This window comes from Phyllostomus discolor, chromosome 8 (assembly GCF_004126475.2).
Source record: "Phyllostomus discolor isolate MPI-MPIP mPhyDis1 chromosome 8, mPhyDis1.pri.v3, whole genome shotgun sequence".
Lineage (NCBI taxonomy): Eukaryota > Metazoa > Chordata > Mammalia > Chiroptera > Phyllostomidae > Phyllostomus > Phyllostomus discolor.
Genome location: NC_040910.2, coordinates 43,050,023 through 43,069,815, shown reverse-complemented (window position 1 = coordinate 43,069,815; position 19,793 = coordinate 43,050,023). Strand labels below are relative to the sequence as shown.

At 47.8% G+C, this 19,793-nt stretch overlaps 1 protein-coding gene across 8 annotated transcripts in view; it reads right to left on the bottom strand.

The window, feature by feature from the left end:
• Nucleotides 1-7,042: 7,042 nt before the first annotated feature.
• Nucleotides 7,043-19,793, bottom strand: part of ILF3 (interleukin enhancer binding factor 3) — a 29,488-nt gene continuing 16,737 nt past the window's right edge. For 3 of the 8 annotated variants that reach the window (XM_028519778.2, XM_036032335.1, XM_036032334.1), the window contains exons 8-20: nucleotides 19,232-19,343; nucleotides 18,711-18,808; nucleotides 18,024-18,135; nucleotides 17,814-17,924; nucleotides 17,269-17,468; nucleotides 16,739-16,906; nucleotides 16,173-16,310; nucleotides 15,885-16,061; nucleotides 15,636-15,789; nucleotides 15,434-15,487; nucleotides 11,731-12,096; nucleotides 10,952-11,080; nucleotides 7,043-10,559 (exon numbers count right to left, since the gene is read on the bottom strand). In XM_028519778.2, coding sequence (XP_028375579.1) covers nucleotides 10,423-10,559; nucleotides 10,952-11,080; nucleotides 11,731-12,096; nucleotides 15,434-15,487; nucleotides 15,636-15,789; nucleotides 15,885-16,061; nucleotides 16,173-16,310; nucleotides 16,739-16,906; nucleotides 17,269-17,468; nucleotides 17,814-17,924; nucleotides 18,024-18,135; nucleotides 18,711-18,808; nucleotides 19,232-19,343 — 1,956 coding nt within the window. In that variant the 3' untranslated portion in view covers nucleotides 7,043-10,422. Of the gene's footprint in view, nucleotides 10,560-10,951; nucleotides 11,081-11,730; nucleotides 12,097-13,568; nucleotides 14,971-15,433; nucleotides 15,488-15,635; nucleotides 15,790-15,884; nucleotides 16,062-16,172; nucleotides 16,311-16,738; nucleotides 16,907-17,268; nucleotides 17,469-17,813; nucleotides 17,925-18,023; nucleotides 18,136-18,710; nucleotides 18,809-19,231; nucleotides 19,344-19,793 lie in introns of those variants that run through there. The other 5 variants (XM_028519779.2, XM_028519780.2, XM_036032337.1 and 2 more) reach the window with 4 other exon arrangements.

Below are 19,793 nucleotides of genomic sequence, written 5' to 3'. Positions count from 1 at the left end.
TGGCATACTTAGGCAATACCTTTAACATATCCCAATCCACTAAGACAATTTAATTCAGAACCCAGAAGCCTATTTGTCCAGTATTTGACATATGGATTGGATTTTTTTGCCTACAAATCAGGCATTATGATTATCGTTTTGCCAGTCAGTGTTGATATATATACCCACGCGTACAGCAACATCTTTGCTTGTAACTTACATTCACTGAGACTTTGAATCTCAGATGAATGTGTATTTCTGAAGAACATCTTTGAAATTTCCTTCAATAATAAAAACCCTAAGTTGATAATCTCTAAATTTTTGTTTACCTGAAAAGAAATGTATTTGCCCTGGCTCTTGATCAATAGTTTCACTGAGTATACAATGCTAGGTTGATAATTTTTTTTTCTTGGCTCATTGAACATATTCCACTGTCATTTTTTTCAAGATTTTATTTACTTTTATTTAGAGAGGGTGAGGGAGGGAGAGAAACATCAATGTGCAAGAGATACGTGGATCTGTTGCCTCTTGCTTCCACCCCAACTGGGGACCTGGCCTGCAGCCCAGGCATGTGCCCTGACTGGGAATCCAAGCAGCGATCTCTCGGTTCCCAGGCTGGTGCTCAGTCCACTGAATCACACCAGCCAGAGATCCACTGTCACTTTCATTATCACTATTAAGAAGTAGAATCTCAAGCTAAGCATGATTTCTTGTCATTTGTTTTTATCTTTCTAGTTTCTTTTCAGAAATTATTCCTTTTTCTTTGATAGTTTGTAATTCCATAAGATGTGTCTAATTGTGGACTTTTGTAATTTTTCATTTTTATTTTATTTTTAATTGATCTTTAGAGAGAAAAGAAGTGAGAGAGGGAGAGAGAGACATCAATTTATCGTGCCACTTATTTATGCTTTCATTGTCTGATCCAAGCAATAATCTTTTATCCTCACTTGAGGACATTTTTTATTGCTCTTTAGAACAGGGGTGTCAAACTCATTTTCACTGGGGGCCACATCAGCCTCACAGTTGCCTTCAAAGGGCCAAATGTAATTTCAACTCCTTAACAGTTAAGGAGTAGTTACATTTATACAGTCCTAAAATTATTTCGGCCCTTCATAATAATATCATACTCAAACACACCATATGACGTTTTAGGTGAAATGTTCAAATTAAAGCTATAAGTTATCACACCATATTATCACCCTACCAAGCACACTCAAAGAGGTGTTACTTCTGTCACACTCTGTATATTCCCAATGTATACACATATCAAATCATTACGTTGTACACCTAAAACTCATACAGTATTATATGTCAATTATATCTCAATAAAAATGAGGGAAAGAAGTCTTAGTAATATGAAAAAGGTTAAAATGATAATTTTTATATTTTATAAACCTTATTGCATTAAAAATGTATATTAATGATAAAAACACATGTACACCAACAAAATCAAGAAAAATTTGAAAACAAAAGTTTAATAAGCTTTATTTATGATTTAACTTTAAATAGATTTGTTTTAAAATAGAATATTACCACATAATTTAAAAATATAAATAAAATATATAATGTAAATTATTTTCCCACTGTTGTCCCTTGTCCAAATGCTTCTCACCTAGTAATATTAAGTATTATTTTTTAAAAGATTTTATTTTTAGAGAGAGGGGAAGGGAGGGAGGGAGGGAGGAAGAGAAAGAGAGAAACATCAAATGCTTGCCTCTCACATGCCCCCAAATGGGGGCCTGGCCGCAACTCAGGCATATGCCCCAGAGTGGGAATGGAACTGGTGACCTTTTGGTTCACAAGCTGATGATGCTCCATCCACCTAGCTACACCAGCCAGGGCATATTAAGTATTATTTAGTGTTCATTTTTTTAAATTGAATCCTCACCTGAAGATGTTTTTATTGATTTTAGAGAGAGAAGAAGGGAGAGAGAGGAAGAGAGAGAAACATCAATGTGAGAGGAAAACATCACTGTCTGCCTCTCGTATGAGCCCCGACCAGGGATCAAATATGCACTCTAGGTATGTGCCCTGATCAAGAATTGAACCCTCAACCTTTGGTGTAGAAGACAGCACTCCAACCAACTGAGCCACCCAGCCAGGGCCATTCTTTTAATATTTATTCTCATGTTTACTTACAGACATGTTTATCAGCATACACAAGCAAATATGTTGCTGTTTTATTTTCAGTTGATTCATTTAGATATACTAATGGCTTTTATTTTCATTTTCTAGAAGCTTTAATACTTTTATACTTTTATAAACTTCAAGGGCTTTGGAATAGTCATTTTCTACTAATCATTGGACCATTGACCCATGCATGGCATTGTCTAAACAACACTCCAATGTCTTAGACTTACTCTGATATAAATTTCATGCTAGTTTTAAAAATTCAATAGCAAAAAAAAGAGGCATGGGAAAAACTGCTGATTGTCCCCCAACATCTATTACACTAATAAAATTATACCACACCCAGTCTCTGTGACTTGCTTTATGTTCCTTACAATTGTTTCTAAGATTCATTCATGTTATATGTAGTTGTGATTCATTCATTTCTTCTGCAAGCCAATCACATATTGATATAAATATACTAAAGTGTATTTATTCATTCTTCAATCAGTGGACTTGTGGACTTTCCAGTGCTTTTGTTTTATTTTATTTTATTTTATCCTTATACAGTGCCGGTATGAGCATTTGTGTACTCATCTCCTTTTATACTGCTGCAAAAATCCTAGGGATGGAATTGCAGGACCCTAGACCCAGTGGAGACTCAACTTTACAAGGCAAAAGCAGCACAGGAAAGCCCCCTTATGTCACTTCCTCTCAGATTCTCATATATTCAGAACTCTTAAATTCTGTCAATCAAGTTTGTGTGAAATGGAATCTCATTGGAGTTTTAATTTGCATTTCCACGATTCTTGCTTAGATTGAACACCTTTTCAGATGTTGGAGCTATTTACAAATATTTTCTTTATTACCGAGCTTAGGTGATTTGGCAGTAGAATTCAATACAACTAAGCTGCTGAATACTTCTTTTTTTTTATTTTAGTGTTTTGTACACACACACACATCTTTTCCACATGAAACAAAAGTACAAAATGGTGGTCTTTGGAGGTTGTAAGTACAATGGTCTTCATTGAACTATATTTTATGGTTTAGGGACTTTTCTTTTGTAATATTTCAAAGCTTCAAATGTATAAAAAATTCAGAAAATGCAAAAAGCAAACACATTCCCAAGTCATCCCTCACTCACCCATTTTTCATCTCAGCTTTATCTAGTAACATTTTATTAGATTCCTGTGTCTTTCCTGCATTTGTTCATGCAAACAGAAACAAAGCTAAATATTTATCATTTTTTTATACAAAAGGCTTGGTAGTTACACTGGTAGGATGCACCTTGCTCTTGGTCTATACTTTGGAGGCCATCCTCGCAGTGCATAGTCTCCTTGCTCTTAACAGTTGCCTATCTTAAAGTATGGGTAGACCATCACTTACTTAAGGGGTCTCCCATTGATTCTCACTTGAGTTATGAGTAATCTTTGGCTCTGTAAACAAGGCTTCACTTAATAATCTTGTATTGAAGTAATTTCACATGGCAGCAGGTATATTTTTAGGACAAATTTCAATCAGCTGGATGATTGGGTTAAAGCTTACGAGATCCTACCAAATGCCCTATATCAGGGTCTGACATTTGCAACTGTACCAGATGGGTGTAGATAGAAGTGCCTATTTCTCCACAGCCTCTCTAACACAATTTCCTTGCTTACTTGACGGAAGCACTGTAGTAGCTCTAAGCCATTTTTTCCTTTTCTAAAAAGTTTATTTTTATTGTATTTTTCTATTACAATTTGTCTTCAACCTTCTCTCACACCCATCCCTCCCACAATCTCCACAGTTGTCCATGTCCATGAGCTCTTCTTTTTTGCTGTCTTATTGTAGTAAGGTTTGGCATGTGTTCTTCGCTTCTACCTTCTTGAATCTCTTTCTTCCTGTAGCTTTTTCTGGTCTCATTATTCCAATTTTTTAGAGTTATTTTTCAGTTCACATAATAATATGGTGATGACTAATAGCCAACACTAATGGAGCAGGTGCCAATGTGTGACAGGTGTCTGGTAAACTCTATCTACAATGCCATTGCATAATTTGGCCCTTTCAGTACAATGAGGTGTGGGTATTATTTTCACCCCCATTTTATGAAGAAAATGAGGCAGAGATGTTTGCTGTCTTGCTCAAGTCACATGGCTAGTAATCAAAGAAGAGTTGAAATCTAGTCCTGTGTGAGCCCTGTGAAGCTACCCTCTTACACTTCTTTTCTTGAAGGAGAAGGCAGTATTAGGGATTGCAGCAGAGACGGTGTGGAAAGGTTATGGCCAGAGGAAACTGAGAGGGAGGATTCAGGCTCTGACACTCAAAAGCCAGGGACTTTGGTCTGGTGATCACCATTCTCTGAAGCTCGGTTTGTCCTTCAAACGGGGGTAGTGGATCATTATGAAGTATGCACAGATTGGCACACAGTAAATGTCCAACTACACACAGAGTACACATGCAATAAACGTTATGGAGTACCCACTCTGTGTCAGGCACTGTTCTCACTGCTGGCAACATAGCAGTGAACCAAAATCCGTGGCCTTGAGGGAAAAACAAGAAAAACCAGCAGTGCATATCATATCTCAGGTAGTGAGTGCTGGAGAATGAGAGGGCAAGGAAGGAGACAAGAAGTTGGAAGGTAGGGTGGTGGTGGTGATCAGTCTCACTGAGGTGACATTTGAGTTAAGGCCTGAAAGATATGAGAAGTCATGATGGAACTGAGTGCATTTCATGCAGTGGAAACAATGAGAGCAAAGCCCCTGAGGTGGGCATGTGCCTGGATTGTTTGTGGTGCAGTGCAGAGGTCAGAGTGCCTAGAGGGAGTGAGGGAAGATGAGGTCTGGGGGGTCAAATGGCGAGGTCCTCCTGCAAGTCCTCTACTTTGAAGTGAGAACTTTCCTTTGAGCTAAATGGAAGGAAGGGGCGTAGAGAGAAGCGATCTCTATCACCAAGAGGTAAAGGGTGGGTGGAAATGGGTTGCAGCCAAGGTTCACCGGCATTGAGTTTTCTACGCCGCTCAGTAGGGAGGCCTGGGGGTGCCATGAAGTCTCTTCGTGGCGCTGGAAAGGCTTCAGCACTCCGGACAGCTCCATTCGCGTTGCCTGGCGACAAGGGAAGCTGCCGCTCTGGGGGAGGCAACCTATTAGAAGCGGCCCTCTGTACGCATCCTATGGGAGTATGGCAAGGGCGGGGTCTAAGTGTCCCACTACAAGTGACTGCAGCCTTCCTCACACGTCACTGGGCGGAGCCTGTGAAACGCTTCTATTAAGGGGGGGACATGCTGATTGGGCAGGAAACAGAAGAGGTAAGGATTAAGGTTGTTTGAAAAGGGTAATCAACGAGGCTTCGCAGATTTCCCAGCCCAAGTGGAAGCCAGCGCATCACCCCAGGCTCGTAACCATGATTGGGAGTGCTTTGTAGATTCCCCAGCTTTTATCCAGCTGCTGCCCAGGAAAAGCACCCCAAACTGGGTACCAGGTGGTTGGCCTCAGATTGTCCCTGGACTGAGAAAAGCGCAGGAGTTGGATCCATAGAATGGGAAATTCAGGAACCTGTGAAGAGCTGGGCATTTCAAATACCTCTAACGTTGAAATAGGGGTCCAGGAAACTGAAGGACTTATTTTTTTCATCTAGGAGTGGAGAGTACTCCTGTGACTTTTTTCTTTCTAAAGGTTTTATTTAGAAGGGAGAAAGAAAGGGAGATATGCCCTGGCTGGTATGGTTTAGTGGACTGAGTGCCAGCCTGCTGACCAAAGGGTGGCTGGTTTATTCCCAAACAGGGCACATGCCTGGGTTGTAAGCCAGGTCCCCAGTGGGAGACTCATGTGAGGTAACGGCATATTACTGTTCCCCTCCCTCTTTCCCTTCCCGAGAGTAAAACCTTCAAAAGGAAAACATGGATGTTTGAAGATACATTAATCAATTTCCCCCACCCTTCACCCCCGCCCCCAACTGAGGGCTCAGGACCTAGCTGGCAACCAAGGCATATGCCCCAACTGGGAATTTAACTGGTGACCCACTGGGTGACTCCTTGGTTCACAGGGCAAGAGTGGCATTTAATCCATTGTGCCACACCACCTTACTCCTGTTATACTTTTGCCCCACCTCTTTCCCTGCTCATCTGCCAAGAGGCTGAGCTTAGGCATCAGCTTCTTTGGAGATATTGAGAAGACCAAGGACAGGACCTGCAATCTCTGGGTAATGACCTCCACAGTCACAACCTAGCCATTCCTGCTTGTCTCCTCACAGCAGAGAGAGACCCTGTGTCGGGGCTTTTCCCAGTCCTGTATCCTGAGGCAAGACAATGCCCCTTACTGGGTCAGTATATTGATCTGGGACATGGTTTTTAGCCATATTGGGTCTGTGAGCTGTCCCCTTACCAACTGCAGTGGACTTTGTCACCTAAGTCCCCCTAAACCTCACAGCTTGGGTGTTCCAGAAATCAAGCCTCATCGCTGGTCTGCTGCCCTTATTCTCACCTTTCCCACACACCTATTCTCAGCCAAAAGGACTGTTTTTAAGCACGACTCAGCCTGGGGGCTTCCCAGTTCAGAATCCTTCATAGCTGTGAATTACCCTCAGGATCAAGGCTAGAATTCCTCTGGCTGGCTGTCAAGGCATTTCACTGATGCCTCTTGCTGACACAGCCACAAGTCTCCCTTTTTGCAACCAAACACCTCCACTCAGCCGACTTCAAGTCTGTTCCCATCTCCCCAGCTGGTTTGTGCAAGCTGCGGACTCTGCGTGGCAGATCCTTCTCCCACCCTCCCTAACACACCACTGGTCTCCAGTTCAAGCATCCTGTCTCACCTGAAACACAGGAAGACTTCCCTGACATTCTCCGCCCAAATGGGACAGGGCCCTCTTGGAGACCAGAAGCTTCACTGGGCAGGGACCAGGTTCACTACTGAAGTTTCAGCACCCAGTGCAGGAGTGATACATAAGCAACACCCAATAAATACATGTTGAGTGAATAAAACAGTGAACACAGGAAGTTTCCATTTATTCCGGAATGGGTTAGAATGAGCATCCATCTGGGCCAAGGTTTGCTGCAAAGGGCCCACAGCCAGCACAGGGCTCACACCTGGAGCCTAAATCCTCAGGATGACAGCCCAGCTGCAAACAGCCAGGCTCAGGAGCACAGAAGGCCCTGCTGATTACACAGAACGGTCAATGGTCCATGGGAGAGTGAGTGCTCTGCCAAGGTAATTGGGCAGCTAGGTGGTAACTTCCAAGTCAGACTGGACCCCAGCCCAAAGGGACACCAGAGCTCCAGCAACTCTGTCAAATACAAAAAGGTGAAATTCTGAATCTGTGTCCCATTACTGCTCAGAGGCCCCTTTGGTCTTAATCGCCAATCCCCAACACCCTCCTCACCAATCAGTCCACATTCCTGGAAAGGCCCTGCCCCTCCCTCACATGTCATCTTGGCCCACCATGCCCATCCATATCCAGCTGTCCTGTCAGTGGTTTGGTTGCCTTTCCTTCCTTCTCTCCAAAGGCATCCTGAGCCCTCTTGGAGTGTGGTGTGCAATCCTGGGTTGCTGACCCCCAGCCTATTCACCAAACACCCTCTTGATCAACTTGCTGAGTAAACATGCAGGCCGCTGGTCCTTTCTCGTCATGCTCCTGGTGCTTTCTGCTGGTGAAAGATGCATGACACTGTCCTCCAGCAACATATGGGACAAAGCATCTCCATCATAGGCCATCCGGTGCCCAGCATGGCTCTAGCTGAGGTGGTGGAAAAGCAGCTCAGAAGGCCTTCCTCCAGGCTGGCTTCCTGGGTTTGGATAGCAATAGATCTGGAAGGTCTTGGTTAGCTTTGAATGGGTATACAGCAGCAAGGCCTTTGCCATGCTTGAGCAGGCAGCCACATCTTCCAAACCCAGCTTCCTGGAGCAGCAGGTTCTGAGAGTTGGGATACTGCAGTCAGCCAGCTGCACCCCCAGGCCCGTCACTACCAGTGAGGTCCCCAAGCAGCATCAAGGTGCCTGAAGACCTGTGCTCATGAGCTATCCCCTCAGGACAGGTATCCACTGTGCTGCAAAGATTCTGCTGGCTGCATTGTCCAGACTTGATCATGGTGAACTTGGCTGTGGCCAACAAACTTCCTGGGCTGTGCCAGCAGCCTGATGGGTGAAACCTTCACCCAACACTGTAATGGGTTGAACAGTGTCTCCCAAAAGGTATTTCCTCATCTTAAACACTGATGCCTGTGAATCTGTAAGTAGGGTTTTTGTAGATGGAATTAAGGATCTTGAGATGGATTAAGGTGGGCCCTAATTCCAATGACTTGTGTCTTTGTAAGAAAAAAGATTTGAGACACAGACTCACATTCAGAAATTTGAATGTGATGGTGGTGGTCACTATTTGGGAAACTGATGGTGAGGAGAGACCTGTGTTGACAAGGCAGGTCCAGAGTTTGAAGGCATTTAGCAGGCAAAGCAGGGGGCTCCTCCCTGTGGATCCGAGTGATGCAGACTCTGTCCACAGCATGTATCCTGTTATCTCCAACACAAGGTCCTAATGATCTCACCTGAGTCTCTTTGTCCTGGCCCTTGTATGTGTATGGGAGACAAACTGGGGTGGATACCCATCTTCAGTTCTGTCTCCTCAGGCGATCCCAAGGCACTTCAGTCTGACCCAAACATTCACATAGTGGGCCACCTCTTAGATGGACTTCATAGGGCCCCTTACCCTAGGATGGACCACTTGGTATCTGAGACCTCCTCTGCTGCAGCAGAATGCAAATATTTTCCAATGTTTTCTTTTTTTAGTGCAGAACACCTTTCTTTCCGCTCTCCCAGAAAGCAAGTCTTCATCCTTTGAAGGCACACTGGAGTTTCTGCCTCAGCTGAATGATCCTGCATCAAGAATGGTTTGAACTTCTCCCAGTGGGCATGGCTAACCAAGCATGGGAGGCCAAAGGGGCTCCTGGGCCTTAGGCCACAAACAGCGCCTGGTCTGAGAGGGTGAAGAGGCGGCAAGTCAACAAACAGGGGTCCCAGCGGAGGGGCAGACCGGACCTTGTCTGCCCACAGGAGTCTTACCATATAGGCTACCCCCCGGGGCAGGGCCAGAGTTGAGAACGGCAGCTTGGGTGGTTCCCACACCCCTGCACTGCTGATGTTTAAGAGCAGAATGTTCTGCAGTATCCTTGGCTTTTACCCACTACATGGCAAAAGATTCCCGAACACTACAAAATTGCCTGGGATTGAGAAACAGTGCTCCAGAGAAACCTGCTGGAGCATGGCTGGGCCATTACAGAAAGCCCCACCTGCATACTCTGTGAAATTCTGGGTGGAGGAGGCAACAGGGAGGAAGGCTATGGCTGCGGCTGCCACAGTGTGCCACCCCATCATAGATGGTTCCATGGCTGGAGTTCCCCATATTTTGGAGTGCCTCAGCCAGTTTTAATCGGAATCTTTCCATTTAGGATCTGTGCACCAAACTTAATCCGTGGTAACTTCAGACTGCACTTATACTCCACCCAAAATTTATGGCATAGAAAACAAAGCATGCTGAACTGTGGGATCAAACCCTAAACAGCAGCATAGGCCACTAGGCTATTATGCAGACACTAGAGGGATGATGCTCGCTGAGACACAGGGGCTACAAGATTCCAAATAACTGATTGCTGGCCCTGGGCAACTCAGAATAAAGATGTCTATAAGCCTGGAGCTGGAACCTAGAGCCTCTCTGATTAACAGGGACCATCCTGCCACCCGTGCCCCACTTTCCAGTACTGGGAACAGAGTAGAGGAACCTGCCCATTACACTATTGGAGGGTCAGACACCCAGGCCTACGACGGCGCAGATTTCTTTCTTTTTCTTTATTTGTCTACATTCAGCTGAATTCAGATGTACTGCCTGAATGACCCAGACATACAAAACCCGCCCCCCACTCTTTCCCACTGGTTTTTAAAATAAAATCTTCACTTATAAAACTGAAACACTAAAGCATTAAAATACAGAAAGCTCGTTTAACTCACTTCACAAAAGCATTAACAGATGAGGTATCCCTTCTGTAACTATTTCAAGACAAACTGAGTTAACGCTAACACCAATTGTAAATAGACAGAGGGATACTGAACTGTAAGAACTCAGAACTCTACTCGGACAAAGTTGTAATGGCAACTAACGAACCACTGAAGACGCGGAGTCCCAAACACAGCTAAATATGGGTCACAGAACAGGTCACAGAGTGACCAGCTGCACCTCACAACACAGCAACGTGGACGGGGTAGGGCAAGAGGACCCAGACGGGCCGCAGACATGTTAACTGTGATGCATAAAACTGAATCTTACAACAAGGAGGGGTAAGTGCTGAAGGTATAAATCTTCACCCTCAGGGCTTTATCTGTACTGGTAGTTCATGCTGTGGTCTGTGTTCCTGCCGTAGCCTCCCTGTGATGACTGGTAGGAGCTGGGAGGGCCGCTGTAATTCTGGCCGGACCCCGGGGAGTTGTAGTTCGACTGTGACGAGTAGCCTCCTGAGGGAAAGAGGGGTTGGGGATCAGCCCAGTCACAGAGGTGTCACCAGTGGGAGCTCTAACTGAGGCTCTCTTTCTCTGAGCACCAGACCAATACTGGCTCAGTATTGTCAGCATCTCATGTAGGTGCCAACATTTAGAGTAGGGCAATTTCTGGACACCTGGCTTCTAAAAAGCCAAGAAGCTGGACGTATACCTAAGTCGGTGCTTGCACAAGGTCCCACATACCCACATACCCCGTCTCCTGCTTCCTGTTCTTGCCCCACACAGAAGCCAAGCAGCAGCTGCCACTGTGGCCCTGCCCAGGCTGTTATCTGCCCAAGCCAGGACACACCCCTCCGTGTAGCTCTGGGCCCTCCCCGCCATACTGTCACCTGCTGCTTCAGGCCCACCTTGTTTGCCTTGATAGGAGGAGCCGCCCCCAGAACCTCCTCCGTAGCCCCCATGTGACCCTGGGTTGTAGGATGACCCGCCTGAACCGTAGCTGTTACCGCCGCTTCGGCCTCCGCTACCACTGTAGTCTGGGGGGGGAAGAGAAGACAGTGTGGTTAAGGGGCCTTGTGCTCCAGCCCTGGATGTAGCAGGTCCTTTGCAAAGACCCTAGAACTTTGCAAATGTCTTTCTCCTGAGTGCTTAAATTTGGCACGTCAGTCCCACTGTGAAGTGACAGGGGCTGGCTGGAGTACCACAAGGTAACTGTGCCCTGGGCTGGCCAGATCCCTACATTCTGAAGCCAAGTTCCATCCCACCTTCCCACCTACTCCTCCAACCTAATCTTCCCAACAGTTCAGGAACCACAGAGCTAATCCAAGTCTTGGCCTTTGCTACCGAGTGTCCCATCACGAACAATCATACTCCTACCCTTCCCTAGCTGGGCCATCAGCACAGTGCAGCCCACCAGTTCTGTGCGTGAGATGGACTGAAGAGTAATTCAGGCTTATTTAGGGGCTGGATATAACCCACTCTCCAGAGGTCACCTCCCAGTACCTGGCCCAAACTCCACCCTTGTGGCCCAGCCTCAACCCACAGCCTCATGGACCTTAGTCTGGGAGCCTCCTTCTCCAGGTTTGTCCCAATGCCCACCCTGCAGTCAACGCCTCCAACTTCCTTCCAGTCCCTCAGCCAGAGGTGGGACAGTGCTGAGCTTCTGGGGGACTGGATGCCAACTCACTGAATTTGCTCTCGTAGCTGTAGTCGGAGCCACCCCCGCCCCCGGGGGAGCTGTAGGAGTTGGAGTAGGAGGAGTAGTTGCCTTGGCCATGACTATAGCCTTTTTGTTTGCCCTGCGGGGGGCCATAGTTGCTGTACTGGCTCTGGTTGTAGGGCTGCTGCTGGCCTGGGTGGGACTGGTAGCCTGAGCCGTAGGAGGGCTTCTGCTGGCCCCCATGGGGCTGCTTCTTCCCGGCATGTTTCGGGGGCACTGGGGAGCTGTAGTTGTCGCCTTGGTAGTAGGAGCCGTAGCCGGAGGAGCCACCACCGCCCCCGCCGCCGCCACTGCCAGCATTCCCAGAATGCCCTCCATTGCTGTAGAACTGACCTAAACAGGAAGGCATCTGGTCAGGTGGAGGATTAGGGAGATAAAAGTGGGGGACTACAGGGAGAGGGAGGGAAGTTCAAAGCTGTGGGTCCTGAAGGCTGACCCACCAGCCCACTGCCCAGGCAAGGGCAGAATGAAAGAGGCGGGAGAGCCAGGAGCAGCAGCTCCGGTCCCTAAAGCAGCCTAGTCTGGGCTGGCCCAGCCTTCAGCTCCACTCACCCATTAGCTGATGACAACAATGGATCTTTGCCAAGCAGCGGCACGGCAGCACGCCGAGAGCAGCTTTTGCAGCAGATGTCAACGTTACAATGAGATGGGCTTCGAGCGCAGGATGACATTCACAACTAGCTGACTGCTACCCAAATGTTCCCAACGATGACAGGAAAAGCAAAGCCCCAGAGAAGCAGCCAGCCCTCCCCTGCTGTGCTGGGAAGAGGCTTGGCAGTCACAGGCTTAGGTGACCCTAGGAAATACTTTTAAAGGAAGTCCCTGACACTGGTGTCATTACTGAAGACCAACTGATCTGACCTGGTCCTTGGAGAACCAGGAATAGAGAGCGAAGCCAAATGACCTGGGACTCCTCCCTGATGGGATTTATACAAACACATGACTTAAGGACTAATTCCGTCACCTCCTGAGGAAAGAAGACTGAGGGTGGGATCAGAACATTCAGGTGGTCCCCCAGAGGGCCCCTCCTTGTTCCCAGCACAGCTGCTGGGCTGAGGCAGGACTGAGCAGCAGGGACTGACAAGCGTGCAGCAACGCAGCCACATTCTCAGGCCCTAGAGCTGAGAATGTCACAGAGAGCTCCCCCACCCCCGCTCATTAGTTAAGGACCCCCAGAACACTGATTTGTCAAGACACTGCTCCCACCAAACACTCAGGTGGACCTGTGGGAGATCAATCAGCTAAGGCGAGTGGTGAAGGGAAGGATGGGTGCTGTGGGTGCTGTTCATCCTAGCTGGGCAATTTCCAGTGCTCCCATAGGGGTGGTGGAGCTACTGGGCTCCCAGAGTAGGTAGGCCTTTGCTGGTTGGCCTGAGTCTGCCCAGTGTGGATAGGAGAGGGAAAAAACGCTCCCACACAGCCTGTCTCTTCCATGTTTAGCATCAAAACCCTTGCCTTTAGGGTGAATTTGGGAGTCCTCATGAGTCTTCCACCCACTGAAGATGTGTACCCCACAGTGGTGTGCTTGGGTTGTCTGAATAGCAGTTTGGATAGAACTGGTCTCCGCCATGGGTTTAGTTTCTTCAGGCGGGCAGCCTCCACCCCACACCAACCCCCATCACAAAGCCAAGGACAAGAATGTGTCCCACAGTGCAAGAGAGCAAACACACGAGGAGGTCATGACAAGAGGTCCTCTTTAGGCCCCCTCTTAAAACTCTGCCACATCAGCTGACCCTCGGCCTGCACTGAGCGTCTTGCCTCCTTACCCCTCCACAAGCACGGGAATGAATGAAGACGCCAAGTAGTTAGGGCTTGTTACTTTAACATGTATTGTAAAAAAAAAAGGGGGGGGAGGGGGAGTTTTCAATGTCATTCAGGATAACTATTTCCTGGTATAAAAAGACATTATTCTCAAACAATAACTTTCTAAAAAAAAATACATCATGCAATCAAGGTTTTAAAAGGTTTCACTGAATGTTTCAAACCTCTGGGAACAAATTATGCAGTAACTGTTTTGACCAGTTTTTGCCTGAATAAACACAAAATCTTGCAAGTCAACACAGAGGCAGGCTTTGCTGCAAAAAGAACTGCTGACCAGAGCCAAAACCAGACTTGTTTCCAGAGACTCCCATCAGGAAATAGGAGCCGAGTAAAAAGGCCCAATTGCCTTTGTGTGGCTCTGCACACAAGGAGAAGCAACAACTCAAGTCTGCACCCTAAGGTGAGAGGGTGGAAGCTTCCGGGGCTTCTGAAATCTGCTACAGCTGTGTGCCCAGCAGTACAGGCCCCACTGAGGCAAGTTATTCACTGGATAATTGAGCTACATATCAGGCTCTTTCTGCTAATTTTTAAAGCCCCTTTAAAAATAATATTCTAGAATCCCATGCATTTGCAACTGTAACTAGGACTTGCAAAATTCTGCATTATCACTCACTTCAGCCTGTCTATTTCTTGTACTAAATGATGGAAGCACAGTTTTGATACCTTTGAGAGTTCATCTCTAGCTAAACCAGCCACTAAATGTTGCATCCCCAAACACAAACCCACCAGAGCATTTACAAGAGGCAGGAAAGGTTAACTTAGCACAATATACAATCCCCCAATGTTCCCAACGTTTCACATGCTCATATTTTTTAAAAAAAGAAAGAAAAGAAAAGCCGGTTGCTCTGGACTTGGATATGGTGAAATGGTTTTCATCACTGTCAAAGGCATCAACCAGATTTGGGGATTTGTTAAAAGGTTAAAAATTCATACAAAACCTGCTGTAAATTAAGACAAAGGTAGATTAAAATGCATCATTATCTGTCTCTTAAATAAAGTAATGCTTTCCATAAAAAGCAAAGGTGGGCTTTTGCCTTGATGCTGACCAACGCTGGCTCTAGAATTCTGTGCAATGCTGCACAAAAAAAAAATGCATTCTCTGAAAATTGTTTTCCACTTATTGTGAACTTCAATATGACCAAGTTCAAAGGCAAATCACGATAAAAACTGCCATTGTCTTAAATTCTGCAGGCTAAGAGTTTCAGACAAGCTGCGGTGACAAGCCACGGTTGAGAAACCCAGTGAAGCACAGGGGCACAGCACGGACACTTTAGGTTTTGGAGTTCGAGAAAATTGGAGTAAAAAGTTGATTTTGTGTGCAATACTTTTAGATGCTCTAGGAAGACCCAAAATCATGATAGCCGTAGCAGTCTGTGAAAAAGTCACCTACAAAAGGGGGAGACAGAGCAGAGAAAAAAAATTAGAATTCTTTTGAAAAATGGCACAGAGCGCCACATTTGAAATTCATGTTTTAGATTTCTCTGCTCCTGTAACCCCCCAATGAAGGCTCCTTCTCAAGACAAGAGCTGTGCACTGTCAGGAAAAGTATATTCACAGTATTGGTGCTTCATTCACATGGCTTAAAGCAGAGAAATTTAAAATTTTGACTTTTAAGGAACTTTTAAGTCACACAAATGTGTGTGTTAACATTTACAGAGTAAATCACACTTTTGCAAAATGGGGAGGGTTGGGGCCTTGAGGACCACCTGATCTAATCACTGAAAACAAGTGTGGGTAACTCTGACGTATCAGGGAAGCTGCTGCTGGTGGGCCACCCGGCTCTAACTCAGGCATGGGAGCTATACTGCAGCTTCTTCCCAAACTCAGACCAAGAGAAATACACACTTACTGTAGCCGGCTGTTGCAGAATTGCCTCCGTATCCATAGCTGCCATATCCCGCGCCTAGGAGGGAACAGACAGGGTTACCGGAGCTGGAGGGGGGTCTCCCCCACACCTGCTTCTCCCAGCATCTCAGCTCAACCCCAGGGATCCCACACTCCCCAGGGATCAAGGTAAGCCCAGGGGGATAGTACAGGGCAACAATCCTCACCAGCATTCATGTAGCCTCCATGGTTGGCACCACCAAATCCTCTCCCTCTCCCTCGACCACGGATGTTCCCTCCTCTTCCCCGCCCTCGAAGGTTCGGGGGTGGGGGCACTTCATTATGCATGGGGCCTCCCATGCCAAAGCCAGGGTTATGCGGCTGGACAGGAGAGAACAGACAAGTTACATTCACCTCAGGCTCAGATCACAGACAAACCAAAGCCTAGCTCAAAGATGTCAGAGGCAACCAGTTACCTTAGCAGCAAATTTCGGTCCACCCCTGACAGGCACAGGTGTTCTCTTCTTCTTATTGGCTTCAAGGGCCAGAGGGGCATCTGGGAACAACTTTTCTAGTGCAGCAAGGGCGGCATATGCTTTTGCCACCTTTTTGTTTGAGCCAGCACCTTGAAACTTCTGTCCATCTACCTCGACCTAAGTGGGAAAAACGAACACACGTTGGGGGTGATCCAAAGCCTCCCACTAAGGCACAGGGACTCTCCAAAAATGCCAGGCTTTCACATAAACTGCTCCAGGATCACTCACCTCCATGACAAAGCGCTTGTCATGGCTGCCACCAGTCTCTGAGATGAGCTCATACTTGAGGCCACGCCTCTTCTCGTTAAGCTCCATGACAGGGTTCTTGCCATGCTTGGTAAGGATCGGCCCCTGCTGTTTTACGTTCTCAGGGAAAACAGAAAAGAAAACCAAAACACTCAGCTAAGGGCTTTCCAGCATGTGGAGGAGAGCTGCTCCTGCATCATGGTCCTCCACTCTGAACCATGCTGTCCCATACCACCCTCACCTCTCAAAGTCATCTGTGAGCCTCCTAGCAATAGGATGACCTCCACCTGTACTCTGCCCCTCTGGGAAATAGCCTGCCCTTGACTAAGGGCCACCCCGGTGCAACCCTAAGTGCTAGGTCAACATCAGCAAACCCTTCTCGGTAGTAGCTTAAAAGCCCACACCCAGCTCCCCCTTATAGGCTCCCCAACTGGAAGGTGACTCCTTTGGGGGGGAAAATGACAAAAATCAACAACCATACAGGCTCACAGGACACAAAGCCACCTGCTCTATCCTGCTAAGCACTTCAGTGCCCACCATGGGCTCACCTCGGCAGTGGGATCTGAGGTGAAGGCAGCACTGGGGGTCGAAGCGGCTTCTACCACGGGCGGAGGGGCCACCACAGCTGGCTTGGCCTCCGTCTCCTCAGCTGAGTCCTCCCCCTTATTGGAGTCTCTGCCTTCGGCACCGGTAGGCAAGCCCATGTCTTGTAACACCTAGAAAGGAGACCCACAAGGCCCCCAGTGAGGGATGGGGCTCAGCACCTAGGCACCCTGAATCAGAGGCATCCTAGGCATCCTAGGGTGGTGTCCAGCAATCTGAAGGCTCTGCACATGCCCAGCCATGGGCAGACACCCTCTGCCTGCCAGCCATGATGATAAAGGCATTCTGGCCACATGTGATTTGATAAACATTAAAAAGCCTAACCATTTCAGTGTTTGCAAGCCCTCCCTAAGCCTCTCGGTGTTTGCACCTAGAGCTTAAATAGGAGACAACAGCTCGGAAGAAGGCACCAGATAAAGTGCTTTCACTGTCTAATAAAAAGACCGAGGCTGAACAACACCCCCAGCCACTTTACCTTAACAGCCACATGCAGCTTGGCAGTCTTCTTGGATGGTCCCGAGGCCTCGAACGAGCTGCCGTCTACTTCCACAGACATGGTGAAGATGGGGGCGTGGACTGGCCCCGCCTGGGAAACCAGTTTATACTGCAGCCCGGGCTTCAGCTGGTTCAGCCTCATTAGGGCATTCATAGCCTGGGGAGGCTCTGCCTTCTCCTCTAGAGAAAGACCACCAACATCACTCTGGAACACCAGTCAGTTCTGAACCAGGGAGGGGGACTCTTCTGATGGCTTTTTGTTGCTGGACACAATGGACTGGGCAGCCCCAGCCTATTCCAAGACCTTGCCTATGGTGATCCCAGGTACACGCCACCCCTGGGGTCATTAGCTGGGGCATATCTATTCCATTTGTGTGCTGTACCCACGTTATATGCAATCCTTTTAAAAACGACTTAACTCATGTATGATGTCTGGAAAAAGTAAGACATCTCCCCACTTTGTGTTAAATAACTTTAACTGATAGCAAATGGAGGATAAAAAGGCCCCAGAATGAATGCCTGTACCTTTCTTCTGAATCTTCTTCTTCTTTTTGCTGGGAGACTTTTCCTCTCCATCCTCCTCCATTGGGCGTTTCATTGGTGTAATGGCATAGGTGGTACTCGGGGGGATTTGAACTGAAAGAGATTAGGACAGAAGCGACTAAGAGTCCAGCCAGATGCTATGTGGGGAGTCCACAAGGCCACTGCCCAGCCTGGAACCCTTAGCACACTTACCCGTGTAGTCCACTGGGTTTTCATTCTTTGGTTTCTTGGGCATCTTAGAAGGCAGAGGATCCATACCCAGGACTTTATGCAGCTGGCCAAATGCAGCTAGTCGCAAAGCATGCTGGAAAAGGGAAAGAGGAAAAGGAACCTGATTCAGGTGTCCTGTGTTCCTGGCCAAGGTATGTGCGCTTACTAGTGCCTTCTGTAAGGGGCAGGAGCTGAGGGGGTTGCTAATGGTCTCCCCTACAACAGCAAGGGTTCCCCCAACAGCCAAGGGAGGGCCTGACTGCCAGGACCCAGCCTTGCTGTGGGGGAAGGCGAGCCTGTGACCACCCGCCTTGAGAGGAGGAATACAGGAGACCCCAACCTGGGGACTGGTTGCCACACGGAGCCACGTGGTAGGCCTGTAAGGGAAGGACCCCTGGAATGATCTATACAATATATATCCCTGCTGAACTTGGTGTCTGAAAACAGCACTCGAGCAGGCCGAGGGGCAGGCTACAACCATGCGTGGCGCCAGGGGGAAAGAAGCAGCCCAGATTGGGGCTCCCTGTATCAGTCATAATCCCTTCGCCTTCAGTCCCCGACCTGAGCCTACAAGTCCAGTGGCGACCCTGAGAATACCCAGTAATGGAACTAGAAGCCAGTGATTACAGACTGGGTAAGGGCTCACAGTGGCAATGGCGATGACTATACCTGCGCACTCTGTGTGATATCTTCCCGTTGCTGTCTGTCTAGATGCCCAATAGCATCAGTGGCTTCTTTTTCACAAGGGTCATAAATGCCAGAACCATCTGAAGGCAGGAAACAAGGAAGATATGCAGAGGATTATCTTTTAGCATCTCGGAAGAGTTGTACTGGCTGAGGGAACCAGATGCGTTACCCCCCCGCGCCCCATCCACACCCAGCTCTGGAAAACACGCCGAGCTCGGTGACCCACTCAGCGTCCAGCCCATAAGAGAAATAATCCACATGTGTCTCAGAGCAAGGAGCTCACGTGGGAGTGGGTCACCATTGCCCCGGATCCGCCCTGAGTCTCAGCTGCGGAGCCGGCACAGGGCTGGATATGATGGTGCAAGAGGGTAGTCACATGCTTTAGCCCTAGGGGGACATGGGGCTACTGCTGCCCTAACCCAGTCAGGGGACCCGCCAGGAAGTGGCCTCATAGCCTTGATCCCTGTCCTTTCCCTGAAACTTGCAAAGCACAAGTCCCCAACCTGGCATCACGATTCCTGAAGCCAGGCATTCCAGCACTCTCCGCAGGGCCTCGCCAGCACCCATGGGTCTGTTGGCTGTGCCGATGGACTTCTCACAGAGAAGCTCAAGGGGCTGAAAGGCAAGAGGAACAGTTAGCCAGTGTCCAGGAGGGAAGCTGGTGATGCTAAACAGCTGTCACTGTGTATGTGTGAAGAGGGGGTGGCATAGTCACAGCCATTCAAGATCACAAGTCAGGGCTAAGCCAAAGATAGAACACCCAGAGCTTTTCCTTAAAGAGCCAGTCAATGTTTTCAGCCACAAAGGCCACATCAAAAGTATTGTGTAGGTACTTATATTTAAAAATACAACACAATTGGCCTGTAGGCCCACTTACTGACTGCTGGCCAAAAGCAGGTACAAAGATGTCATCATGGAGTGGGGCATGTCACATTAAGTGTGCTGCCTGGCCAGCCCCCTCCCTAAGCTGAGCTGTGTACCTGCCATGAGGGGGTGGGGAGGGGGTACTGGTTTCACTCTCAGCTTCCAAACAAAGTACGGCAAATAGTAGTTGCTCAATAAGCA